The sequence below is a fragment of the Bombina bombina genome, chromosome 1 (genome assembly GCF_027579735.1).
Source record: "Bombina bombina isolate aBomBom1 chromosome 1, aBomBom1.pri, whole genome shotgun sequence".
Taxonomy (NCBI): domain Eukaryota; kingdom Metazoa; phylum Chordata; class Amphibia; order Anura; family Bombinatoridae; genus Bombina; species Bombina bombina.
In genome coordinates, this window is record NC_069499.1 from 1289689831 (window position 1) to 1289705918 (window position 16088).

Consider the following 16088-nt stretch of genomic DNA (forward strand, 5'->3'; position numbering starts at 1 on the left):
ATAGAGTATGCAAATTAAGAAAAGAAATGTATTTCTATTACAGATGTGCATTTGGCAGTTTCATTCACTGCTGAATGCGCAAGTAGAAGGCTGCTTTTGGTATTCGTCTCTTTTTGGATTTGCACAGATCTTGCACAAGAGGATATTCGGCTCTGAAAAGAGCCGAATACCGAAAGCAGCCTCCTACTTCCGCATTCGGCAGTGAACGAAACTGACAAATACACATCATTCATTTCTATTATCATAATTAGCTTGTTCTCAGTATTTGCTACAATGTTTGAAAGAATGTTATACATTGTTGCAAACACTCCTGTCATATTGTGCTTAAGACACATTATGCATGCTTATATGCCTACCTAGGCATGCTGTGATAGAAAGGAGCAAATATCAACAAATATATGTAATGTAGAACTTTTTTTGTTGTTTTTTTAAATTGCACACTCCATTTAAATCATGAAAGTTTAATTTTCACTTCTGATGTCCGTTAAAACATACTTAGCCAAACAACAACTTACAGAAAAGGACAGCTTAAAAGTTGCTTAAAATTGCCTGCTGTACTTGAATCATGAAAGAAAACAATTGGGTTTCATATGCCCTTTAAGCTGGTTTTGTGTCCAGTTTTCTCCTATTCCTTGCGCTTTTGATTGACTACTGAAACAAATAAAGGGGACTTTCATTTATGAAGTATAAAATACTTCATGCAGAAAGCTCCTTTATTTGTTTCAACCGTTCTTAGCTGCTAAGGAAGCCCACGGCAAAAAAAAAAAAAATTGCTAAGAGGTGACATTTTCACCTCTTAGCAAATAGTCATGCTGTAAATCTTGCTCCCAAGGGCGCCAAGCCGGATTTACCGCACGGCTATTGGCTGAGAGGTGAAAACGTCACCTCTCAAGCAAAACAGCGATCTGCCGTGGGCTTCCTTAGCAGCTCTGAGCAGCGATTGCTTGAAACATATAGTATCTTACGCTTTGTGAATGAAAGTCCCCTTTATTTGTTTCAATAGTCAATCCTAGCGTTTCACAAACGCTAGGATTGACTTTCACTTTAAACAACCATTAAACTTGACATTTCAACAACATATAAAATGTTTCATTATTGCAAGTGAAACATTATTGCAATATACATTCATCAGTTATTTTGCTGCCTTTTGCCATGAAATATATCTAAAAATTGTGCTTGTTTCACTTTCTTCCAGGGAGGTTTGGGTTAATACTTTTAGGCAATTTAAGTAAGCTTTTGTTTACTTCATCCTCCCCCTAAGATTCTCAGCAGTCACATGTTTGTAAAAGGTGGATTATAAATTTTGAATCAACAAGTTTCAAATGCATGACTGTAGATAACATATCTTGTTAGGGTGTTAATTTACCGTATTTTCGTTTAATTTGATTACATTTGTTTGTTTTAGCAATGAAACTATATAAATGCCACAGTACAAAGCCTGCACACATTTCCCTTTTTAATACAATTTTAATTACTGTTTATTTAGGGATTTATTTATTGCCTTAGTTCCAATTATGGCTTATTTGGGCCTAAAACGTTTGATATGTTTATAGCTCAAATAACTTTTTCATATTGTCTCACATTGTGAGAACAGCTTTGTAGTTATATTTAATTTGTTCTTTTAGTTGCAGTTTCTCTTTTTCTCTAGTATCGGACAGCAAATTGTATGCATCAATTTTTGAGTTACGGTAGTTGTGAGAAGGTTAAATCCAAACGTAACGTAGCTCCTCCTGTGACGTCATCTGTTGCTATGTTGTTGCTGAATATAGAGTTTGCAATGCAAACCACCGCGCGCTCTCTTTTATAATAGTTTTTGCAGAATATAAATTGCGTACTAACATTGGCATATGTATTTTTCTTTTTATTTACGACATAAAGCACTATAACAACAAATGAAACATAAGTTGTTATTTGTGGTGAAGCCAGTGACTTTACTTTTAATTTACAGACCCTAAACCCATAATAAACATTAATAAATATCTTCTGTATTTCAGTAAATATCTAAGGTAGTGCTACAACCGTACTTACGTGTTCAAGAAAGAGTTATTGCAAATAACCTTATAGCTTAACCAAATCTATTACATCTAGTAAGTTATTCGTAAAACGTAGGTCGCAAAATAAATAATATATTAAAAACTACGTACATTTGGTTTTAAATAGATAAAGATTTCAATCAAAAGAACCTAGGCACCGCTGGGATTCGAACCCAGGATCTCCTGTTTACTAGACAGGCGCTTTAACCAACTAAGCCACGGCGCCGCACGCTGTAACAGCCTGAAAATAGAAGTTGTAAGGAGTGGAAGCCATTACTCTGTTTATTTAGTATTTTCCGTTTATGTGACGCATGTTACAATCGTTCAATTCTACAACATATTACCGGTATTATTTGCGCTATAATATAAATGCAAAATGACAACGTATGCAATGTAACGTGCCAATAATTATAAACATTTGTATTATATTTTATTTAAAGTACATATACATCTTCTTTTGTATTGTATAAAATTCCAAAAACAAAATCGTTTATAAATTTTTTTTCCCATTTTTGCGATAACCATTTAGTGACAATATTGAAAAGAGAAAAGTGAAATTTCTGAGGGTGTCCTGTCCACTCCCGACCCCCGCAAAAAAATATTATCTGCTAATAAATGAAGAGAAAAAAAGGCTAAAATAAATATATACATACAGATATTACAATCACCTACGGAAAAAAATAAAATAAATAAATTGTGTGTGTGTGAGTGCAGCATGTAAAAACTAATAAAATTTGTTTTAATATTTTTTTCTTTTAACTGTCCTAAATAACTGCACAGTTATAAGAATGCAAATGATAAGCGTTATGACGCAAAGTTGTAGAACAAATTGCAAAAATTATTGTTTTTTTAAAACCAATAAATATTTTAAGATGAATATATAGGATTGGGAAATAAACGTAATACACACTAGATATAAAACTAAACTTCAAATATTTTAGGACCAAGATTGGAACTTGCTGTCCCTCCTCATCTTTTTGATTTTTTCCATTTTGTTGACGACTTTAATTTCAAATACTCTTACATTTTATGGGGATATTCAAGAAATATATATTCTGAAAAGTTGAGCTTTTATATTGTGTTTTACAATTCATACCTTTTGTGAACTACTAAGGGGTCGATTTATCAAGCTGAGGCGGACAGGGGCATACATACGTAACCCCTGTACGCTTCAGCTCACCTCTGGCGGGCTGAATTCCGCTGCCGGAATTTAGCATTGCGCAAGAACACAATATTGCACTCTTGTACAACACCGCCCACGCGCGGGCAGGAGCTGTCAATCTTCTCGGTCGGACGAGACCTGCAGTAGTAGGGGTGCAAATCCATTGATAAATCAACCCTAAGACTATAAAGGACATTCCAGCCTAAATTGTAATTCACACTGGTGCATTTTAATTTGAATACAAGCATTTTTGCAAAAGACATGAATTAGCAAAAATGCTTCTAATAAAAGCTATAGCTGTTTCAGTAGTGTATTTAAGTATGCTCCGTGCACCAGCATTTTAAACCCAACACTTGCTTAAAGAGTCTTAGGTGCTTGTACCATCTGGTAATTACTCAATTTGTTAATTGCTGACAGAATACATGCCTACTTGATCTCTTAGCAGCTGCAGTATTTAAAATGCTGGTACACTGAGAATATCTAGCTATGCTTTACATGCACGTGCAGAGAAAAATGCTAACACTAAAACAGTGATAACCTTTACTAGATACATTTTTGACAATACATGTATATTGTAAATACGTTTATATTCACAGATGTAATTTATTTATGTCATTGTTTCCCAATTGCAGTACTCAAGTACCCCAACAGGCCGGGTTTTCATTAGAGCTGAACCAGTGCACAGGAGAAATATCAGCTGATGTGTGAGAGTAGGTTAGTAACCATGGTTACTGATCAGCTGATTACTTCAACTGTGCACTGGTTAAGCTATAATGAAAACCTGGCCTGTTGGGTTTTTTTTTCAGAACCGCGGTTGAGAAACACTGATCTATGTGCATTTTAATTTTGACTAGAGTGTCCCTGTAATATTTAACTACAACTTGAATTTCTGCTATGTGTTCTTATATTTTGGATATAATTTGTATGTTATGTCATTAACTTCAATAAAAAAAAAAATCCCTTTTCACAGTAGATGGTAATGGTAATTTATTTCATTCAAAAAAATGTGAGAAACATGGAGGAATGGGATTAAAGAATTGTGCTATTTTATAAGAGTTAATAAACTCAAAACAGCTAACCAGAATTGGTTTGTTTTTGCAGCACCTACCCATAAAGGGGATTGCTGTGGGTAAACACAGTACTTGGAAGCAAAAAGCGTAATATATTGTATATCTAATTTGCATATCTTACCCAGAGTTCCCTGGTGTATTGGTAACAATGTATACATAGCAGTAGCGGACCTACTCAACAGAGGGCCCTGGTGCAAGATACTTTTTGGGGGCCCAATGGTAACTCAGTGGAAAGCAAAAGTATTAATATACATTCTGTTCTGTGTAATGATTTTGAGGATAGATGGACAGATAGACACAACCTGCACTTAAAGCATAAAAGGCTCCCCTGCATTAGGACTGTAAATATTCTGCACACACCTATTTATTGACTGGCTGTTATGGGCCCCCTCCAACTCTTGTGCCCTGGTGCGACTGCACCTATGGTAGTTCCGCTCCTGATACATAGTACTTCTGGGAAAAAGAAAGCGGGGATACTTGCCTAGATTCGCTAATTTTCTATACAATAATTCTATGGCTCTTACTTTTATGAAATGGAGTATTTGAATCTCATGATTTTATCTCCACCATAACTCAAATGAGTATTGCTTTTTATCTGCAAATAAGCTTCACCAAGCAGCAAATCAAACTTATCTTTTGCTGATGAGAGGTAATAAACTTGAAACAGTTGTCCAGAAGTGAATTTATTTTTGCGGCACCTACCCCATAAAGGAGATTGCTGACGTAAACACAATACTTGGAAGCCTAAAGTGTGAGATGTTGTATATCTAATTTGCATATTTTACCCATAGTTCCCTGGTGCATTGGTAACAATGTATATAGAGCACTTCAGTAGAAAAGCAAGCAGGGGTTAGGGTTAGCAGCTGTCCTCCACAAAAATACTGGATAAAATGACGGTGGCTGCGCACAATGGTAGGTGGATGTGGTCACACAACGTTCCCCTAAAAGTTCTACCTTAGCCCCCACTCTTGATCCCACTATGTATATTTTCAAAAATATGCAGTATTTTTACCCCTTTGCTGACAGTAACATACAAATTAATAATTTTATTTGAGTGGAAAGGATTCCAAAGTATATATACATACAGTATATGTGTATATATGTATGTATATACATATATAAAAACACATATGTACACATATATACACATTAAATTAAAGTGTTACACTCATATATACACTATCTGATATAAATTATTCACATACATATTAAACATTATAAGAGTTCAAAGGTATATGGTATACGGCATGGTATTTGGATGGAAATACTGTGCGTATGCTGCTTTAAAACAAGTTTTACAAGAAGAATTTTTGCTAATGGATGTATACTGCAAAAATGCTTATATTTAAAATTGAAATACACCCATCTACTCTTCAGTTGTGACCTTTCTATTCCGTTAACCCCTTTGCTACTGGAAATTTCAGAGATACATACATACAGCCATTTGAAAAATAAAGTCCTTAGCAGGTCTTAAAATTAGGTAAATACAACCTCAGATGGTCAACAACACATGACAAAATGGAGAAACCGTGTGTGAACAACAAAGTACACCCTTACTGCTTCCATAGGAATTAAAAGGCTAAGTAGTAGCCAGGTGCAGCTTATCAAATTCCCTTGATTAATTGATCATCATCAAGTGTGACCGCCTCTATAAAAGCTGAAGTTTTAGCAGTTTGCTGGTCTGGAGCATTCAGGTGTGTGTTAACACAATGCCAAGAAGGAAAGACATTAGCAATTATCTTAGAGAAGCAATTGTTGCTGCCCATCAATCTGGGAAGGGTTATAAGGCCATTTCCAAACAATTTTAAGGCCATCATTCTACGGCAAGAAAGATTATTCACAAGTGGAAAATATTCAAGACAGTTCCTAATCTTCCCAGGAGTGGACGTCCCAGCAAATTCACCCCAAGGTCAGACTGTGCATTATCAGAGAAATTGCAAAAAATCCAAGAGTTACATCTCAGACTCTACAGGCCTCAGTTTGCATGGTAAATGTTAACATTCATGACAGTACAATTAGAAAAAGACTGAACAAGTATGGTTTGTATGAAAGGGTTGCCAGAAGAAAGCCTCTTCTCTCTAAAAAGAACATGTCAGCACAGCTTAGGTTTGCAAAGTTGCATCTGAACAAGCCACAAGACTTCTGAAACAATGTCCTTTGGACAGATGAGACCAAAGTGGAGATGTTTGTCGAAAACCAAACACAGCATATCAGAACAAACTCCTCATACCAACTGTCCAGCATGGAGGGTGGAGGAGTGATGATTTGGACTTGTTTTGAAGCCACGGGACCTAGGCACCTTGTAGTCATTGAGTCGACCATAAACTCCTCTGTATACCAAAGTATTCTAGAGTCAAATGTGAGACCATCTGTTAAGACAGCTAAAGCTTGTCCAAAAATTGGGTCATGCAAAAAGACAATGATCCCACACCAGCAAATCTACAACAGAATGGCTGAAAAAGAAAAGAATCAAGCTGTTACAACGGCCCAGTCAAAGTCCAGACCTCAACCCGATAGAAATGCTGTGGCGGGACCTTAAGAGAGCTGTGCAAGGACTCAATAATCTGCAGCAACGTTGTAAATAAGAATGGGACAAAATTCCTCCACAACGATGTGAGAGACTAATAAAGTCATACAGAAAATGATTACTTCAAGTTATTGCTGCTAAAGGTAGTTCTATAAGCTATTGAATCATAAGGTGTACTTAGTTTTTCACACATTGCTTCCCATTTTGGCTTTATTTTTGTTAAATAAATCATGACACAGTGTAATATGTCATGTGGTGGTGTTCATCTGAGATTGTATTTACCTAATTTTAAGACTTGCTAAGGACCAGATGATTGTTATTATGTCCTAATACGTAAAACCAAATATATATATATATATATATATATATATATATATATATACACAGGTGTAGGTGTATATATATATATATATATATATATATACATATACACACTAGGCGATAAGCCTGCCCAGGGGGGGAGTCTATTTAAAAAAAAAAACTAAAAACCCCAAAGCTTAAATTACACAACATAAAAAATATAAAATTACAGAAAAAAATAAACAAAGCTATCGAAAATAAAAAAATTTAAACCTAAACTAATATCCCTATAAAAAATCTCCCCAAAAATAAAAACACACCCTAATCTAATACTAAACTACCAATAGCCTTTAAAAGGGCTTATGTAGGGCATTGCCCTAAGTTAAACAGCTCTTTTACCTAAACAAATGACCAATTACTCCCTAACAGTAAAACCCCCCACCCACAAAATAAAAAAACCTAACACTAAAAAAACCTAAACTACCCATTGGCCCTAAAGGGACATTTGTATGGGCATTGCCCTTAAAAGGGCAATCAGCTCTTTTCCAGCCCAAAAAACCCTAATCTAAAAAAAGAAAAAGCCACCCCAAAAAAAACGCCTAAGACTAAGCCCCAAATAGGTACTCACCATTCCTGAAGTCTGGCGGAGAAGGTCTTCTTCCAGGTGGCTCCATCATCTTCTATCTTCATCCGGAATGAAGGCGGCGTGGAGCGGAGGTGCGGAGCTGTCTTCCCCTATGCGTGGATCTTCAGTGGAGGTCCTCAGCGGCGGCGTTCCTCGGCGGCATGGAGGCTCCTTTTCATTCAATGTCCTTCGTACACTGAAGATTGAAAGCAAGGAACCGCATTCAATTTGGGGTGCCTTGCATTCCTATTGGCTAAAATTTTGAAATCAGCCAATAGGATTAGAGCTACTGAAATCCTACTGGCTGTTCAAATCAGCCAATAAGATTTCAGTAACTCTCATCCTATTGGCTGATTTAAACATTTCAGCCAATAGGAATACAAGGTTCCCAATAAGGTACCTTGAATTTAATCTTCAGTGTGGGGTGGACGATCGTATGAAGAGGAGCTCCACGCCGCTTTGGACCCCCGCAGCTGAAGACAGCTGCTGAGGACCGCCGCTGAGGAAGCCAGCTCTGCACCTCCGCTCCGCCTTCGCTCCGGATGAAGATAGAAGATAATGGAGCCGTCTGGAAGAAGACCTTCTCCGCCGGACTTTAGGAACGGTGAGTACTTATTTAAGGGTAAGATTTAGGATTTTTTTTTTAAGATTAGGGATTTAATGGGCTTTTAAAAGAGCTGAATGCCCTTTTAAGGGCAATGCCCATAAAAGTGCCCCTTTAGGGGCAATGGGTAGTTTAGTTTTTTTAAGTGTTAGTTTTTTTTTATTTTGGGGGGGTTTGGTGGGTGAGGGGTTTTTACTGTTAGGGGGGACTCAGTATTTTTAAATGTAAAAGAGCTGTTTAACTTAGGGCAAAGCCCTACAAAAGGCCATTTTAAGGGCTATTGGTAGTTTAGATTAAGGGGGGCTTTTTTATTTTCATAGGGATTAGGTTTCATTTTTTTTATTTTTTATAATTTTGTTTATTTTTTTTCTGTATTGTTAGACTTTTTTAGTTTTGTAATGTTAGATTATTTTTTTGTAATTTAATGTTAGGATTTTTTTATTTTAATTGTAATTTAGTAGTAATTGGGGTTAATTTAGGGGGTGTTAGGTTAGGCGGCTTAGTAATCAAATTAGTTATTTGTGTTGTGGGGGGTTGGCGATTTAGGAGTTAATAGGTTAATTAGGTTTATTGCGATGTGGGGGTTTGCAGGTTAGGGGTTAATAGTTAATTAGGTTTATTGTGATGTGGGGGTTTGTCAGTTTAGGGGTTAATAGTATAATTAGTTAGTTGGCGTTGTAGGGTATGGTGGTTTAGGGGTTAATATTGTCATTTATTTAGTTGGCGTTGTGGGGGTTTGGGGGTGTAAGGGTTAGGTAGTTTCTGTTGTGGGAGTTTAGCGATTTAAGGGTTAAGTTTTTTTTGTTAATACTTAGTACGGGCGGTTATGTTTATTTTTTTCCTTAATACTTTGTGCGGGCAGTTTGTGTTTTTTTTTTATTTCTTGCGGGCAATCACATGTTTTTAAGTTTTTTCATGCAGGCGGTTGCGTGTGTTTTTTTTTTTTAAGGCTTCATTTGCCTACGCTGCTTTCAGGTGGATTCTTTTAGCTGCGCGTGCAGCCAACATTCTTTTGGCTGCCTCACGCAGCCAACGTTCCTTTGAGGATGCGTGCGCAACTGGCGACGGATGCGTTACAAACGCAATTATAGTATAGATATACATACATATTTAGACACTTTATTTTAATGTATTTATGTTGTGTGTAGTGCAACTTTTAATTTAGCTCTAACCCTTTATGTGAGGACTTCAGTCGTGTTTACTTTCAACATTTAATATGAGCGCAAGTTAGCACAGGCGATATATATTTCAATTTTGTGCACATGCTAACGTTAGCGTGCCACTTGTAATCTAACAGAACATGCTTTCCTCTCCTTGTCTAACATATGATGGTCACAATACTGGTGCTTTTATTGTAGACCAGCAATCTGAGTAAGTGCTTTTTTTCTTCATTTGTCACTTTTATAAACAGCTGGTGACATTTTTTTTTATTTGCTCATAAATACATACCTAGCAAATAAAAAGCTAATGCTTATACATACACAGCCAGTATCAACCCAAGTCCTCAGACCGCCATAGGCCATACAAGAAATGTTGCTCCCTCCTTGAGTACTTTGCATTGAGGGACCTTTGCAGTGGTCCATAAAAAAACACATTCCAACAATTTTTTTCACTTTCATGTTAGTCTTGCAAAATCATTTATTACATATTGGGTTTTTTCATGATTATGTGTAGGAAATACAGAATTTACAGAATTATAACTGATGTATCTTGGGCACCCTAACAAATTCAGACACAGTCGCTTTACAAAAATCTAGTATCACTGGTAAGAAGGTCAAAAAAAGCTGAGCTGAGAGAGATTTCTCCCAGCAAACACTAAAATGTTACACTCTAGGCCGAAGTCTTAGAATAAAGAAGAAATAAAAAAAAAACCTTTTTATTACACTAATTATTTTTTAATTTTGTGAAAATGAATCTCTAGGATTGTTGAATACACAGAAAGTGCATACTGGATATAAAATTAACTCAGTTAAAGACAGGAATTTCATGGTTAAAGTATGTGACTAAATAATGGGCCTAAGGAACAGGGGGTAAAGGGCATGTGTATGCCACAGGGGTTGCTAGGCGACAGAAAACACATCTGTTGATCACTCTGGTGTCATCATACTGCAAGACAGAAAATGGCTTCTTACATTCTTCACACTGTAAAAAGAAGAAAGAAAAAAAAGATATGTGCATAAGAATGTGTGCATAAGAAGGCTCTGGATAGGGACTGAGCAGTCTATGAGCACGCTGATACGTTGAAATGTGTTAGGCCAATATCCTTGCCAACTTTTTTAACCAATGTTTGTATTTTAAAGGGACGGTCTTCTCCATATTTCTATTGTTTAAAAAGATAGATAATCCCATTATTACCCATTTGCCAACACAGTTATATTAATATACTTTTTACCTCTGTGATTACCTTGTACCTACGCCTGTGCAGACAGCCCCCTTATCTCAGGGCTATTTATTATATATTGATTTGTATTTTAGCCAATTCGTGTTTAGTCCTGCACATCTCCAAAGGAGTGAGTACAATGTTATCTTTATGGCTCAAATGAATTAGTTGTGAAAAGCAAAAAAAAATGCATTAGATAAGAGGCTGTCTGTAGTGGCTTAGAAACAGGAAGACATTTAGAGGTTCAAATGTTATAAAGTATATTAATATAACAATGTTGGTTGTGCAAAGCTGGGGAATGGGTAGTAAAGGTGTGATCTATATTTTTAAACAATAACAATTTCCTTTAAGGCGGCATTTAATAAATAACTGTTTTTATTTAAAGCAATGAATGGTCCAGGAATTTTTTTTATAGGTTCGCAATAAAAATGGCACAGTATAAAAAATATATTGGTAAAATAAACATTACATCTACAAATGTGTCTCACACTGTACTGGCGCTGTATTGAAAGACCAGCATTCTGAGTGTTATCCTATGGCATACACCATTATTCATTTATCATTATTACGAACTGCAATGACAGTCTTGAAAACTATAGGTGGCGCTAGTTTACAAGCAACTGATATCGATACAAAAGGTCAGCCAATGATACTGTATATCTTGCTTTCCAGAAGCTTGACCTGGCAAATGATTACTGGCATGATTACATAAATAAATCTGGTATTAGCTTTTTAATGACTGCAGGCCCACTCCAAAATCCTTATAGTAGTAATTCACACAATTGGTGGCCAAGAAAAACTGCCTATGTTCTAGCCAAGACCTAGAAAACTCCAAGATTGCGTAACTTCCGGTGACTCTTCCATTTCACTATTTGTTTTTGCCTCTGTCTGGGGGGTGCACTGCCGATCCTCTGGCATCCACCCCAAGTGAACCCAGGTGGAGGCAAAATAGATAGTGAAGATAGGCAATTACAGTGCCCATCTGATTGGCCCCTTGTGTATGTGAGGGACAGATGTATGGAGTCACCGGAAGTGACGCAATCTTGGAGTTTTCCACATCTTGGAGTTTTCGATAGAACACCTACAGCACTTTCTGATGAAGCAAGGAAGTTTTTTTTCTACTTTCATTATTAATTGTTACTATAAACTAAATATTTTTCTATTATAAAAAAAAATCTCTATATTCACATCTGTCACTTTTGTTCTAAGCTAGATCATTGCTGTGATAAGCAGCACTGCCTCTGAGGAACGTAATGCAAATTTATATTCTATCTCTCTAGATTTTGGGGGTAACAGTTAGTTTTTATTCATACTTTTAAAATAAAACATGACACTTATTCTATTCACCATTAAATTAGAACTAACCTGAATGATTTGTGAACCAATTACTCTGTTGTTTTCAATAACTGCAGGAATGTTCTCATAATTTTCTATATTCCATAGTCTTAAAGTAGAATCCTATATAGAAACATAAAGATGAACCATTAAAATACAAGAATTTATTGTTGCAGGAAGGATTAAGCAGTTGCTTGGGGCTCTTATATACTAGAAGTAAAGCTGGCCAAGTTACCTTCATGTCTAATATGCCATGGGCAGCAATAATTGCTGCATACAGCAGAGCTTAAAAATAATAAAATACCCATTATTAATCTATTATGAGTCAAATAACAAATACTACAATTCGGGTCTTAAAAGAACAATGTACTACGCTTTATTGTGTTCCCAATGATACAATGACCTGCTGGATTATATTAAAATGTTTGTAAACAGCTAATTTACCTTTATTTTGACATTTGAAATAGCTGTTTTCACCCACTGAGGCCACCACCTAAACTAAAATTACGACCACTGCAGTATTCTCAATAGAAACATTATGTAAACAAGAGGCAACTGCATACATTAACCTTCAAGTGGAGGGTGAGGGAGATTTTTATGTCTGAAATAGCTGTTTTGCTCATTGAAACCCCGCCCATAATTAACAATTTTATACCTAACTATTGGCATTTGTTTACAGAGAGAGTCAACATAAACAAAGATGGTTATCTCAAATGCTAACATAAACCTAAGGACACAATTTCCCATATATGTAATACTCTTTAGTTAGTATAACAAAAGTGAGCTTTAATAGAGATACCCTAAGATACATAAAATTACATCAGTCGTGACCTTTGATGAGGACAAGATCCATTTCTTGTTAGAACTCACAGCAACATCTAGCACCCAGTCATCGTGACCCTGAAAACAATTGCACAAAAGGTAAATAAATATTTTATAGACTATTGATATATACAGCACATATAGCATGCTTGGGCAGGGCTAAAAATTTACACTTTTTACTAGCCATTGGCAAGTGGACATGTAATGGTGGCGAATGAAAGTTAATGAGTGACTATTGAGAGATAAGGGGAATGGTAAAAAGAGAGATTGAAGAGAGGAGGGGAGAAGGATAGTTAAGAAAATCTCCACGTCTCCTATGACCTTCCATGACTGTCAGCACTCTCTTCCACCTCTCACTTCAACAACTTCCTGTTTCTATCCAGCTGTTGTCTTACCCAGAACCACCAAGTTGATGTTGCTAACTGCATTGCACTTACTTATGTTAATCTATTACTGTATGTAGCATTATTTAATTTGTTCAGGTATAAAATAAAAAAATAATTAAAAATGACTGCACAAGAATGTGTTTCACAATGGCTAAACATATGCAAAGAGGGGGTGGTGTACTGGGTGTGGTGTTGGCAGGTAGTGGGTAGAATCAGAAGTGGCAAGTAACATTTTGACCTGGCTAGTAGCTTACGACCTGAAATTTTAAGCCCTGTGCTAGGGTATAATAGATTAATAAAGACAAATACAACATTTAGATATATGTTACCCAAAGCTAGGTATATAGTGGAATTATTATTTTTTTACATCATGAAAAACCTGCAATTTGTGAATCATGGTAAAGAAACATAAATTAGATGTTAGTTAAGTTGTAACATGGGGCTTGATAACATGCACAGAATATCATAAACAGTAGGTATGACATACAGGTATACATTTGAAAAAACGCTTGCTATAGAATCCTGGATATCTGATACCCTTGTTAGAACTAGTCACTCAATGACAGGGAATTATACCCTAAGTACTATATTACCACAACACATTAAAGGGACATGTAAAATGCTCTGTTGGAGGATCAGCAGTACACAACTTTTTAATTAGCAACAATAGAGGCACATGTCTGTCTAAAGATTGGATATGATACCCTCCATTCTCATACATTCAGTTTAATGCAATTTGACCTCCAATAACAGAACTTCTAATGACATTATAGAGTTGTTGAGTGCATATGCTAGTGTCATGTCTTTAGTGAAGAGAGGCAAGAAGTGTATTTAATATGTGCACTTCAGAGATTTTTGAAGAAAATGTGCTCACTTAAAAACGTTATTACTAATACTTTAGTATTTTTGTTTCATAAAAAATAAATAACTCTTTTATTTTCAACAGAGTTCTAAATAAATATTAGCATTAAAGGGATATGAAGCCCAAAATCTTTCTTTTGTTATTCAGATAGAGTATACAATTTTAAACAACTTGCAAATTTACTTCTATTATCTAAATTGCTTAGTTTTCTTGGTATCCTCTGTTGAATAGGATATATAGGGTTGGCTCAGGAGCTGGGAGATAGCTGCTGATTGGTGACTGCACATTTATGTCTGTTGTCATTAGCTTACTAATGTGTTCAGCTAGCTCCTAGTAGTGCATTATTGCTCCTTCAAGAAAGGATACCAAGAGAATTAAGCAAACAATAATATAAATTGTAAAGATGTTTAAAAATGTAAATTCTATCTGAATCATAAAAGAACATTTTTAGGCTTTATGTCCCTTTGGATAAATTATTTGGAGCTGGCCAAATACAACTAGGTTATTAGATCATTCAAGTAAATTCAGTAATAATTTAAGTGGTTATTTATATTATACATATTTTTTTCAAACAATCTATGTATACATTTATAGCATATCAATACCTTTAAGACAAGCTTTTTATATGCTGAATCCACATCCCAAAGAGCTACAGTTTTATCATAACCACCAGACACAAGGAGAGACACTGTAAGAAAACAGTATAATCCGTTTTAATACCACACATTAAAGGGACATAAACTCAAACTGAATTCCCCATGTTTATGTATAACAGATCAGTGTTGAATGCAAACTCAGATTTTCTTATGCTTAGTACATACATAGATAAAGCAGTGGACAACATTTAAACATGTACTTTCTTATTTGTAATCTCCCTAAATTTCCCCTGTTAGTTTCTCCTTTTTGCCTTTACCTTCTCCTTAAAGTCACACACAGCTCCTCCTTTCATAAACAGCACTTACACTATTCATATCTCTCCTTCTCTTCTACCTTCCCCCCTCTACAACACACATTAAATCTATTCTTATCTCACATTACTCAGCCAACCATGCTTCACTGATTCTAAGCTTAACCCCTTAATGACCAGACCATTTTTCAATTTTCTTACCCTTAATGACAAAGGCTATTTTTACATTTCTGCTGTGTTTGTGTTTAGCTGTAATTTTCCTCTTACACATTTACTGTACCCACATATATTATATACCGTTTTTCTCGCCATTAAATGGACTTTCTAAAGATACCATTATTTTCATCATATCTTATAATTTCCTATAAAAAAAAATATAAAATATGAGGAAAAAATTGAAAAAAACACACTTTTTCTAACTTTGACCCCCAAAATCTGTTACACATCTACAATCACCAAAAAACACCTATGCTAAATAGTTTCTAAATTTTGTCCTGAGTTTAGAAATACCCAATGTTTACATGTCCTTTGCTTTTTTTGCAATTTATAGGGCCATAAATACAAGTAGCACTTTGCTATTTCCAAACCCCTTTTTTTCAAAATTAGCGCTAGTTACATTGGAACCCTGATATCTGTCAGGAAAACCTGAATATCCCTTGACATGTATATTTTTTTTTTTAGAAGACAACCAAAAGTATTGATCTAGTATTTCACCGCCAAATGTCATCAAATAAAAAAAAAAGTTCACTTTTTCACAAATTTTGTCACAAACTTTAGGTTTCCCACTGAAATTATTTACAAACAGCTTCTGCAATTAAGGCACAAATGGTTGTAAATGCTTCTTTGGGATCCCCTTTGTTCAGAAATAGCAGACTTATATGGCTTTGGGGTTGCTTTTTGGTAATTAGAAGGCCGCTAAATGCTGCTGCGCACCACACGTAAATTATGCCCAGCAGTGAAGGGGTTAATTAGGTAGGTTGTAGGGAGCTTGCATGGTTAATTTTAGCTTTAGGGTAGAGATCAGCCTCCCACCTGACACATCCCACCCCCTGATCCCTCCCAAACAGCTCTCTTC

The 16088-nt window shown here is 35.7% G+C and overlaps 1 protein-coding gene and 1 non-coding gene across 2 annotated transcripts in view; both read right to left on the reverse strand.

Annotated features, from left to right (window-relative positions):
• Positions 1-2185: 2185 nt before the first annotated feature.
• TRNAT-AGU (transfer RNA threonine (anticodon AGU)) lies at positions 2186-2259 on the reverse strand. Its single transcript has one exon. It is a non-coding gene; the product is annotated as a tRNA-Thr (tRNA).
• Positions 2260-10194: 7935 nt separating this feature from the next.
• The window catches only part of WDR88 (WD repeat domain 88), a 77851-nt gene continuing 71957 nt past the window's right edge, over positions 10195-16088 (reverse strand). The window contains 4 exon segments of the mRNA XM_053719238.1: positions 10195-10463; positions 12067-12159; positions 12868-12936; positions 14712-14794. Of these exon segments, the coding sequence (XP_053575213.1) occupies positions 10338-10463; positions 12067-12159; positions 12868-12936; positions 14712-14794 (371 nt within the window). The 3' untranslated portion in view covers positions 10195-10337.